We start from the raw sequence: 11,792 nt of genomic DNA on the forward strand, positions 1-11,792 counted from the left end.
GTTTCCCTTTATTCCTGTAGCTAGTTTGAGCTCATTTTGTGCCTTTGCCTTTCTAATCTTGCCCCTGTATTCCTGTGTTGTTTGCCTATATTCATCCTTTGTAATCTGTCCTAGTTTCCATTTTTTATATGACTCCTTTTTATTTTTTAGATCGTGCAAGATCTCGTGGTTAAGCCAAGGTGGTCTTTTGCCACATTTTCTATCTTTCCTAACCAGCGGAATAGCTTGCTTTTGGGCCCTTAATAGTGTCCCTTTGAAAAACTGCCAACTCTCCTCAGTTGTTTTTCCCCTCAGTCTTGATTCCCATGGGACCTTACCTATCAGCTCTCTGAGCTTACCAAAATCCGCCTTCCTGAAATCCATTGTCTCTATTTTGCTGTTCTCCCTTCTACCCTTCCTTAGAATTGCAAACTCTATGATTTCATGATCACTTTCACCCAGGCTGCCTTCTACTTTCACATTCTCAACAAGTTCCTCCCTATTTGTTAAAATCAAGTCTAGAACAGCTTCCCCCCCAGTAGCTTTTTCCACCTCCTGAAATAAAAAGTTGTCTCCAATGCAGTCCAGGAATTTGTTGGATAGTCTGTGCCCCGCTGTGTTATTTTCCCAACATATATCCGGATAGTTGAAGTCCCCCATCACCACCAAATCTTGGGCTTTGGATGATTTTGTTAGTTGCTTAAAAAAAGCCTCATCCACCTCTTCCACCTGGTTAGGTGGCCTGTAGTAGACTCCTAGCATGACATCTCCCTTGTTTTTTACCCCTTTTAGCCTAACCCAGAGACTCTCAACACTTCCGTCTCCTATGTCCATCTCTACCTCAGTCCAAGTGTGTACATTTTTAATATATAAGGCAACACCTCCTCCCTTTTTCCCCTGTCTACCCTTCCTGAGCAAGCTGTACCCATCCACACCAACATTCCAATCATGTGTATTATCCCACCAAGTTTCAGTGATGCCAACAATGTCATAGTTGTATTTATTTATTAGCACTTCCAGTTCTTCCTGCTTATTCCCCATACTTCTCGCATTTGTATATAGGCATCTAAGATACTGGTTTGATCTTTCCTCCCAGTTTTGTCCTGACCCTCCTTTCTCTCTGCCAATATAGCCCACACTCCCTCTCGTTTCCGACCCATCTCCCAGGTCTCCATGTTCCTCACTTACCTGTGGGCTTTGCTCACCTGTCCCCGTCGAACCTAGTTTAAAAGCAGGTGACGGCAGGAGAGACCTAGGGAGGTGGTGGAATCTCCTTCCTTGGAGGTTTTTAAGGTCAGGCTTGACAAAGCCCTGGCTGGGATTATTTAGTTGGGGATTGGTCCTGCTTTGAGCAGGGGGTTAGACTAGATACCTCCTGAGGTCCCTTCCAACCCGGATATTCTGCAATTCTATGATCCCAATACTCAGACATGCCCTACCACAAAGAGCTTACAGATTAAACTCTAAGTGGGCAAAAGGTGGGCATGGAAGCAGAGACAAAGAAAGGGGAAGCAACTGGACCAACATCACACTGGCTTCTGTTGTAAGATAGCCACCCCCAGATCTGTCACTGAATGACCAGACAGGTTAAAGTGTTCTCCCACTGGTTTTTGAGTATTATGATTCCTGATGTCAGAGATGTGTCCATTAATTCTTTTGCGTAGAGACTGTCCGGTTTGGCCAATGTACACGGCAGAGGGGCATTGCTGGCACATGATGGCATATATCACATTGGTAGATGTGCAGGTGAACGAGCCCCTGATGGTATGGCTGATGTGATTAGGTCCTATGATGATGTCACTTGAATAGATATGTGGACAGAGTTGGCATCGGGCTTTGTTACAAGGATAGGTTCCTGGGTCAGTGGTTTTGTTCAGTGATGTGTGGTTGCTGATGTGTACTTGCCTAAAGCAATACTCAAAAACCAGTGGGAGAACACTTTAACCTGTCTGGCCATTCAGTGACAGACCTGCGGGTGGCTATCTTACAACAGAAAAACTTCAAAAACAGACTCCAACGAGAGACTGCTGAGCTGGAATTGATATGCAAACTAGACACAATCAACAAAGGATTGAATAAGGACTGGGAATGGCTGAGCCATTACAAACATTGAATCTATCTCCCCTTGTAAGTATTCTCACACTTCTTATCAAACTGTCTGTACTGGGCTAGCTTGATTATCACTTCAGACGTTTTGTTTCTCTTACTTAATTGGCCTCTCAGAGTTGGTAAGACAACTCCCACCTGTTCATGCTCTCTGTATGTGTGTCTATATATCTCCTCAATATATGTTCCATTCTATATGCATCCGAAGAAGTGGGCTGTAGTCCATGAAAGCTTATGCTCTAATAAATTTGTTAGTCTCTAAGGTGCCACAAGTACTCCTGTTCTTTTCCCCCTGTTGGGGTCCACTAGGCATAGCTACCAGGTAACTCGGGAGAGTGGAAGGCCACAAGTGCCGATGAAGTTCTTTTGCTCTGGGCCTATCTGAACCCCCAAACTCCATCTTGGGAACTCTCACCTACTTCTATGCTAACTGTTTACATGCTCTGAAGTAGGCTGAAGCAGAAATGTATTGGTCAGCGTTTTTAGCAGATGGCTGCAGTTTCACTCACACTAGCAGAAATAATAGAGATAAGAAGCGGGGTAGTTAGTTTGCAGGCGTCTAACTCAAGGTCGCAAAGACTGAGAAAGTTTTCTCACAAGCTTATGTAGAGCTTATTGTAACAGTTGTCTGGAAGGGAGGGGTAAGGGGGAACAGCCAGACAAAGAGATGTATGCAAACAGTTTGGAGTATAAAAGGTAAAAGTTGTTTGTATTTGTTGCACTGGATTTGAGACATGCTGGTCTCCTAGTGCCATTTCAGAGCTCTGAAATAAACTTGGCTTGCTTTCTCCCCTCGGTGTCTTTATTGGTGCCAAGCACACCGGGCGACGGACCATTGTTGTCCCCTCGAGCCCCCAGGGCAGGCAACACCCCCAAGGGAAGTGAGTGCGGAGGAACCAGGAGCCCAGCGTGGGAGCCCTGAGGAACCCTGGCAGGGGAACACAGGTGCAGTTTCCTTGAACTGTGAACAACATAGGAAAAATAACCCAAAAATAAATGAAGGGAAGTTACCCGTTGTTACAGTCGCAGCAACCTCAATGCATCGGGTCTCGTCTCCAGTGCACTGTATGGTCTTCTCACTGCACTGATCAGTAGACACAGCGACGCAGGCTGGGCAGTGCCGGCCGTTGGGTTTGGTGTCAGCCGGGGGCACTGGGAAGAAGCGGAGCAAACGCAGTCAGCTCGGGGGACGAGCCCCAGGCGGTTTTGGGGCAGGGAGAGCAGCTGGGGGCTGCACAGCTCAGCCCTGGGCGCCCCCTGCAGGGGGAGCTGTAGCTCTGGGGACACCGGGGGCAGCAGGGGCAGGGGGGAGGTTTGCAGCAGGGAGCCCTGGATCCTGCCCCCGGTGGGGCCAGGCGGGTTCACACCTGGTGGGAGGCTAAAGCCCCGCCCACTAAACTCCACCCAGCCAGGATCTGAGTGTTATTCCATGGGGCACCCCCTGCAGGGCGGGAGGACCAGTCTCAGGAAATTATCGTGGGGCAGGTTCCAGGCAGCCGGAGGTGCAGGGGATGGGGGAGGAGAGGCAGAGCTGGGGATAGGTACCTGTAACAGTGGTGGTTCTGCAGGCATCTCCCACACAGCAGGCGATGCCCTGCTTTATTGTCACTCCATTCCCAAAATTCATAGTGAGGGGTCCAACTTTACAACTTCCTGATGTCATACAGCTCTTGGCAATGACCTGTTGCTTCATTCCCACTGCATAGGAGAAGATGTAGATTTATTCCCCTTCCACTCCCACCCCATCAATGCCCTCTGCACAGTGACGGCCCTGTGCCATTATCCTACCTCTACCCATGGGAAAACTAAGGCATGAAAAAGGAGAAGGAAATTCTGAAGGAACTCAAATATAAAATTGCAGAGCTACTCACTGTGGTATGTAACTTATTGCTTAAACCAGCCTCTGGACCAAATGGCAGAGGGTAGCTAATGTAATAGTGATTTTTAAAAGAGGCTCTAGAACGGTAGTGCCGGAACTAGAGGGGGTCAGAGCCCTCCCAATTTTTAAAGTGGAGGGACGTGGCACATACACTTTTCACTAGGGTGGATCTTGCCTCCTTCCCCTCCTCTTCCCCCCGAGGCCCCACCCTCCGACCAGGCCAGCACCCTGGTGGAGCCCAGCCAGGGAGCCCAGGCGGTTTGAGGAGCAGTGCGGACCCTCCACCTGCCCATAGTGCAGGGGCTCCAAGAGGAGTTCCTGGCCTGTCACCCTGCCTCCCAGTCTCCCCACGTGGCCCAGGGCAGGTGAAGATGGAGGGTCCATGACTCTGCACCGGCTCCCCACATCTGACCATGTGGGTCTCTCCAACCTGACTCTGGCCAGGGGGAAGCCTCAAAGCCACAGCCTGGCATGGTAAGGGTCATAGGGGCAGCTGTGGGGAGCTGTGTCCTCATCCCCTGGGCCCCACATCCCCTGCCTTGGTGTGGGGCCCAGGGAATGAGGAAATGGGCTGGGGGCTGCTCTCAGCCCTACCTCACTCTGGTTGGGGGTGGAAGGCTCCCCAGCTCTGTTCCAGCTTCTGGCTTGTCTGGAAGTAGGGCCTCTAGGGGAAAAGGGGGGTGGGCCCTTGCAGGGGAGGGACTGGGGTAGGACCTCAGGGGGCAGGGCCTCAGGAGGCAGGGGCCCCAGGGCCTCCCACTTTTGGGAGAGCTCTGGTGCCCTTGTTCCAGAGGCAATCCTGGCAATATAAGCCGGTAAGTCTGAATTCAGTACCAGAAAAATTGGATGAAACTATAGGAAAGAACAGAATTATCTGAAAAATAGATGAGTACAATATGTTGGGGAAGAGTCAACATGGCTTTTGTAAAGGAAAATCACGCCTCACCAATCTATTAGAATTCTTTGTTGGGGTTGTGACACGACACCCCCTATTCATCATGGGGGCATGATTATGACATAATTATGATGCAATTTGTACAAGATGAGTCATATTAGGAGTCATTGGAAAAGTCATGATTTGCTGAATGTGATTATTTTTTGGGCATGTGTCATTTTGTATCTGCAGTTATGAATATTGACTATGTACCTGTATTTCATATGTGCTTACTCTGTGTAACACCCACAGCTAGCCTTTCAAACACAACAATGGAGAAGCTCGACAGTGCTGATGGCCCATCAGCAAAGACAATGAACTATGTAAGAGCTTAGCCTTCCTGTTAAGGTTTCAGCAAGCCTGTAAATAATGGCTGCCATGATTCAGCAAGGGCATGTGACCAGATCACATGACACTGAACTCTATTTTGGGTATCTGTATTTTTCAGCAAACTGGGCTGGGAATGGAATTTGAAACAAAGGGTTCCTGACATATATTAAAGCTATATAAGGTGGTGTGTGAAATCCCACCTTATATAGCTTTGAATGAAGAGGGAAAAACAATAAGAGAAAATGTGGAAATGGCAGAGGTGCTTAATGACTTCTTTGTTTCGGTCTTCACCAAGAAGGTTGGTGGCGTTTGGATGCCTAATATAGGGAATGCCAGTAAAATGTGGTAGGTTCAGATGCTGAAATAGGGAAAGAACAAGTTAAAAATTACTTGGACAAGTTAGATGTCTTCAAGTCACCAGGCCCCGAGGAAATGCATCCTAGAATACTCAAGGAATTGACTGAGGAGATATCTGAGACATTAGCTATTATCTTTGAAAAGTCATGGAAAACAGGGGAGATTCCAGAAGACTGGAAAAGAGCATATATCATGCTTATCTATAAAAAGGGAAATAAGGGCAATCCAGGCAATTACAGACCAGTCAGCTTAACTTCTGTACCAGGTAAGATAATGGAGCAAATAATTAAGGAATCAATTTGCAAACACCTAGAAGATAATAAAGTGATAAGTAACAGCCAGCATGGATTTGTCAAGAACAAATCATGTCAAACTGACCTGATAGCTTTCTTTGACAGGGTAACAAGCCTTGTGGATAGGGGGAAGCGGTAGATGTGGTATATCTTGACTTTAGTAAGGCTTTTGATACAGTCTCGAATGACTGTCTCATAAACAAACTAGGGAAATACAACCTAGATGGAGCTACTATAAGGTAGGTGCATAACTGGTTGGATAACCGTACTCAGAGAGTAGTTATCAATGGTTCACAGTCATGCTGGAAGGGCATAATGAGTGGGGTCCCGCAGGGATCAGTTCTGGGTCCGGTTCTGTTCAATATCTTCAGCAATGATTTAGAGTATGGTATAGAGAGTACACTTATTAAGTTTGTGGATGATACCAAATTGGGAGGGGTTGCAAGTGCTTTGGAGGATAGGATTAAAATTCAAAATGATCTGGACAAACTGGAGAAATGGTCTGAGGTAAATAGGATGAAATTCAATAAGGATAAATGCAAAGTACTCCACTTAGGAAGGAACAATCAATTGCACACATACAAAATGGGAAATGACTGCCTAGGAAGGAGTACTACAGAAAGGGATCTAGTGGTCATAGTGGACCACAAGCTAAATATGAGTCAACAGTGTAACGCTGTTGCAAAAAAAAAAAAAAAGCGAACATCATTCTGGGATGTATTAGCAGGAGTGTTGAAAGCAAGACATGAGAAGTAATTATTCCGCTCTACTCCATGCTCATTAGGCCTCAACTGGAGTGTTGTGTCCAGTTCTGGGCGCCACATTTCAGGAGATATGAGAACAAATTGGAGAAGGTCCAGAGAAGAGCAACAAAAATGATTAAAGGTCTAGAAAACATGACCTATGAGGGAAGATTGAAAGAATTGGGTTTGTTTAGTTTGGAAAAGAGAAGACTGAGAGGGGACATGATAACAGTTTTCAAGTACCCAAAGGGTTATCACAAGGAGGACGGAGAAAAAATACTGTCCTTCACCTCTGAGGACAGGAGAAGCAGCATTGGGCTTAAATTGCAGCAAGGGAGGCTTAGGTTGGACATTAGGAAAAATTTCTTAACTGTCAGGGTGGCTAAGCACTGGAATAAATTGCCTAGGGAGGTTGTGGAATCTCCATCCTTGGAGATTTTTAAGAGCAGGTTGGACTAACACCTGTCAGGGATGGTCTAGATGATACTGGTCCTGCCATGAGTGCAGGGGACTGGATTTGATGACCTCTTGAGATCCCTTCCAGTCCTATGATTCTTTGATCATCTAGGGGTCCTCCCTTCCCACCTGAGAGAACTCCTGGAAACACCTGAGAAGCAAAGACTGAACTGTGGGAAGTGCTGGTCCCAGGTTAAAAGGATTTCTAACCCATGTATGGACTGCTAGGGTGGGAAATTGCTAATTTGTATCCAGTCTATCTAGTATATTAGGGTAGTTTGCGGATTTGTTCATTTGCTAGGTAATCTGCTTTGAGCTGTTTGCTGTCACTTATCACTTAAAATCCATCTTTTGTAGTTAATAAACTTGTTTTTTGCTTTATCTAAACCAGTGTGACTTTGAGTGAAGTGTCTGGAGAAAAATCTCAGCTTGGTCTACACAGGCTTGTTTCATATTCCTCTCCACATTGAGGGAGGGGTGAACCGGGTAATAAATTCATCCTATTCAGGGTTTTGACCAGGGCAGGACAGTACACTTCTGGGGTCCTAGGCTGGGGAGCTTGGGGTTATTTTGGCTGTAGCCTCTCTATTGTTGGTTCATGCAGTGGCTGATTATAGCCTACATGCAACTGCAGGTGGGTGAGTCCCTGCCTGTGAGGATATTGGTGTAAGTGTAGGACCGGGAGTGGTCTGCAGCTTGTCACAGCAGCACAGGGTGAGAGGGAGCCCAGGCTGGTGAATCAGAGGTCTCAGTCCTACCCCAGTTCAAGTAGCACTCTGGGGGTACAACCCATCACAGGGGTCAACCAGCACATGGACAAGGGGGATCCAGCGGCTATAGTGTACTTCGGCTTTCAGACAGCCTTTCACTAGGTCCCTCATGAAAGTCTCACAAGCAAAATAAGCTGTCATGGGATAAGAGGGAAGGTCCTCTCCTGGACTGGTAACTGGTTAAAACACAGGACACAACGGGTAGGAATAAATGGTTCATTTTTACAGTGGAGAGAGGTCCCACAAAGCAATTTAGTCACCTAACTTCCACCTTTGACACCAAAATCCAACGTTTCAATCCTCAAGCTCCCAGCTCAGCGGCTGCCTGACCCCGTAAGCTCCTTAAGTTCCTAAATTTCTGCTGTGAGTAACCACACAGCTGCCTAAATCCTGACACCTGACACCTAGCTCATGGTTAGGCCTCAGCAGGACCACAAAGTAGGCGTTCCCCTGCCTATCTCAGATATAGCGTCTGATCCAGGAGACAAGCTCTCAGACGGGTGACATGGGTGGACCCCCCACAAAACACAGCTGCAGGAGGTGCTATTTGTCATGCTCCCTCCCCCCGCCTTGTGCCCAACAGTCCAATGCTCAGAGCACTCCCCAGTGTGTGGCACAGTCAGGGTCCAGTTCACGTCCCAGTGTTGGCCGGGTCAGGTTTTTCTCAGTACATGTCGGTAAACTTTGATTTCACCAAACACCCACAAACCGACCCAATATTCCCATCCATGATGATTGAAATGTCCAGATTGGCCAAGTAGCAGGAATGCTGCCTGAGAACGTATCAGAGTTGGATTGAAGGCTGTTTCCTTGGTATAATTTGACACACAATGTTGAGAGTTTGTGGTTTAAAGGTTAGAAAGCTTTACCTTTTTGAATTCCATCAGCTATTGTCATTAAATCATTATTGTCTGAACCCGCCCCGCCCACCAGCCACCATTTCCTGCAACTGTGAACATTTCAATGGATTAAAACATGTTTAAAAATTGACATTGTCAAAATGAGAACAAGGTAAAAATCAAATTCTGCCAAGCTGAAATATTGAACCTGAATGCAACGGCTGCAAGAAGAGGGCTCCAGAGATACCCGCTCCATAGTCCAGTGCAAGTGGGGGAGATTTGAAGCTGGTTTTGTCATGTCCCAGCTGAGCCCCCATCTGCTGAGGTCTCAGGGCAGCCCCTTCTCCTCGGCTGTCTTTTGCAAAGAAGCACTGATGAGGTTTAGACACTGGACTCCCGGTGAGGGGTTCCCAGCTGTGGAGCCCAACCAGACCTCTGTGCAGCCCAGACTTAGATGTTGAAATCCTGGGGGAGGAGGGTTAGGCCACACCCCTCTCCTCAGCGTTTCCTATTGGCTGGCTTAGGCAGGTGCCTGCCCTGTCGATCCCATCCTCGGGCACCTCCCTCTCCCCATGTGCCATGGGGGGAGCCTGAGACCCCTGACCCTAGAGACCACTGGGAGTTCGGCATCACAATGCTGAGCCTAAGGCCCCATTGTGGAGCTAGCCACAGGCTCTGGCATAGAACCCAGACGTCCTGGCTCCTTAACCACTGCTCAGACCCACCCACCCCACGTCCTTCCCGGAGCTGGGACTAGAATAGGACCCATGTGTCCTGGGTCCCCAGACTGTTCCCTCACCCAGGTCGGTTAGGGTCCAGCTCACCTACCAATTGTGGTTTCTGTCACAATGATGCCACAAGAGTCATACCCAGCGGCGCAGGTCTGTACGGTGCCCGAACAGCTGGTTCCTGATCCTTCACAAACCTCACACTCCAGACAGGACCCTAGAGAAGGAGAGAGAATATGAGCTCCTTGGATATGTCCCTCCCTCGCCTTCCCCTGGGTTTGATCCACACTAGCTGGAGATCTGGCCCCACTGACTCCAGTGCAGCTATGGCGACAGACCCCAGCTGGGGAGCAGACAGAAATCCAGTTCCTAGCCTCTTGCGCTCTCGTTACTCAGATTCAAATCTGGTTCCTTCCAGGCAAACTCGCAGTGGAAGATCCTCTTTCCAAAATCTCCTTGTTCATTGGCCAGCTGGGGAATGTAACCAGTCAGGGCACGTTTTCAGGGACTCCAACTCCAACCATTACCTCCCAGCTCCAGGATTGGTTCACTCATCGCCACGGGAACTTGGGACTCCCAGGCATCTCCTCAGGGGCTGTTTCCAGTCACACCTGGCCCCTGTTATTCTGCTGCTGCTGCTTTTCAGTTACTTTCATAAACAACTTTATAGGACAGGCTGCACTGGGCTTTTGTGACATCGGAGAAGTCAGAACATCAGACCCCATAGAAACAGAGCCCCACTCACCGATTCCCAGGAGAGCAGCGAGGACACAGATGACAAGAGACGACTTCATAGTGATGGGGAAGCAGTAGATCAGTTCTGTGGTCTCTGATTCACCCAAATCTCCAGTTGGGGGATCGATCACAGATGGGCTGAAATGAGATTGGACGAGAGATTGCACATGCATGAGCCAGTTGACGGGGTGAGTGTAACCTCAGTGCCATTTGCCACAGTTCTGGGGTAGCCACAACTCTGACCCCTTTGTGGCTGGTATGTTCCTGGCACCCACACGGAGAATGTGATACAAATATCAAATATTCCTGCTGGAAGGTGACAGTGTAACACAATTTTACTTCTCCGACTTCAGAACGATAACACATAAGATCCAAAAAGCAGAGACAAAATAGGCTGGTCCCTAAACAGAGGGAGACAAAGCAGGCTGCTCTCATAGGCAGAAATCCAGGGGTCTAGTTACAGACAGAGAGATAACTTGATCTTAGAAGATTTTCCTTTATGCTACTAGCTGGGGGGGGGGGGGCAAAATCCCCTCNGTCAGGGCACGTTTTCAGGGACTCCAACTCCAACCATTACCTCCCAGTTCCAGGATTGGTTCACTCATCGCCACGGGAACTTGGGACTCCCAGGCATCTCCTCAGGGGCTGTTTCCAGTCACACCTGGCCCCTGTTATTCTGCTGCTGCTTTGTAGTTACTTTAATAAACCATTTCAAGCAACAGGCTGCGCTGGGCTTTTGTTACATGGGAGAAGTCAGAACTTTGGACCCTGTAGGAAAAGAACTGACTCACCCGTAGCCAGGAGAGCAGCGAGGATGCAGACGACAAGAGAAGCCTCCATGGTGGTGGGGAAGCAGTAGATTGGCGCTGGGGTCTGTGATGCAGCCAAATCTCCAGCCAGGGGATTTATCACAGATGGGCTGAAATGAGATCAGAAGAGGGACTGCACAAGGTAATGGAGCAAATCATTAAACAATCAATTTGCAGACATTTGGAAGACAATAAGGTGATAAATAAAAAGTCAGTATGGATTTGTCAAGAACAAATCGTGTCAAACTAACCTGATAGCTTTCTCTGACAGAGTAACAATCCTTGTGGATATGGCGGAAGTGGTAGATGTGGTATATCTTTACTTCAGTAAAGCTTTTTATATTGTCTGGCATGACCTTCTCATAAAAAAACCTAGGGGAATACAACCTATAAGGAGCTACTATAAGGTGGATACAAATATCAAATACTCCTGCTGGAAGGTTGCAGCGTAACACAATTTTATTTTTGACACTTCCGAAGAATAACACGGAAGATCCAAAAAAAAAAAAAAAAAACCCACAGAGACAAAGCAGGCTGCTCCTTAAACAGAGGGAGACAAAGCAGGCTGCTCTCATATGCAGAGATCCAGGGTTCTGTTTACAGACAGGGAAGTATCCCAAGCTTAGCAGAACTTTGTTTGTGCTACTAGCTGGATGGGAAATCCCCTCCTCCATGCAAACCAGACCACTAATATGTTCACTGGCTCCTGGCTCTCTGGATTCAGATCTTTGGCTGCTACTGATGCAGGGTCTGGATCCTGTCTTAAAGAGACACAGTCATTTCCCAAGAGTATGTCAAGGCCAATGCTCTGAAGGACCTCAGCTAACAGCCCTG

At 47.8% G+C, this 11,792-nt stretch overlaps 1 protein-coding gene across 1 annotated transcript; it reads right to left on the reverse strand.

Annotated features, from left to right (window-relative positions):
- Positions 1-3,556: 3,556 nt before the first annotated feature.
- LOC117869896 (phospholipase A2 inhibitor subunit gamma B-like) lies at positions 3,557-11,062 on the reverse strand. Its single transcript, XM_034756999.1, has 3 exons — positions 10,941-11,062; positions 9,515-9,631; positions 3,557-3,783 (listed from the first exon to the last, which is right to left on the reverse strand). The coding sequence occupies exons 1-3, from the start codon at positions 10,987-10,989 to the stop codon at positions 3,557-3,559; spliced, it is 393 nt and encodes a 130-aa protein (XP_034612890.1). The 5' UTR covers positions 10,990-11,062.
- Between the last annotated feature and the right edge of the window lie 730 nt (positions 11,063-11,792).

The sequence above is a fragment of the Trachemys scripta genome, chromosome 24 (genome assembly GCF_013100865.1).
Source record: "Trachemys scripta elegans isolate TJP31775 chromosome 24, CAS_Tse_1.0, whole genome shotgun sequence".
Taxonomy (NCBI): domain Eukaryota; kingdom Metazoa; phylum Chordata; order Testudines; family Emydidae; genus Trachemys; species Trachemys scripta.

Coding starts and splice junctions, on each gene's coding strand:
- LOC117869896 (XM_034756999.1), bottom strand. CDS start 10,989: ATGGAGGCTTCTCTTGTCGTCTGCATCCTCGCTGCTCTCCTGGCTACG. Junction 9,632..10,940: donor CGCTGCTCTCCTGGCTACGG/GTGAGTCAGTTC, acceptor CTCCTTCTCTAG/GGTCCTGTCTGGAGTGTGAG. Junction 3,784..9,514: donor TGTGACAGAAACCACAATTG/GTAGGTGAGCTG, acceptor TCTCCTATGCAG/TGGGAATGAAGCAACAGGTC.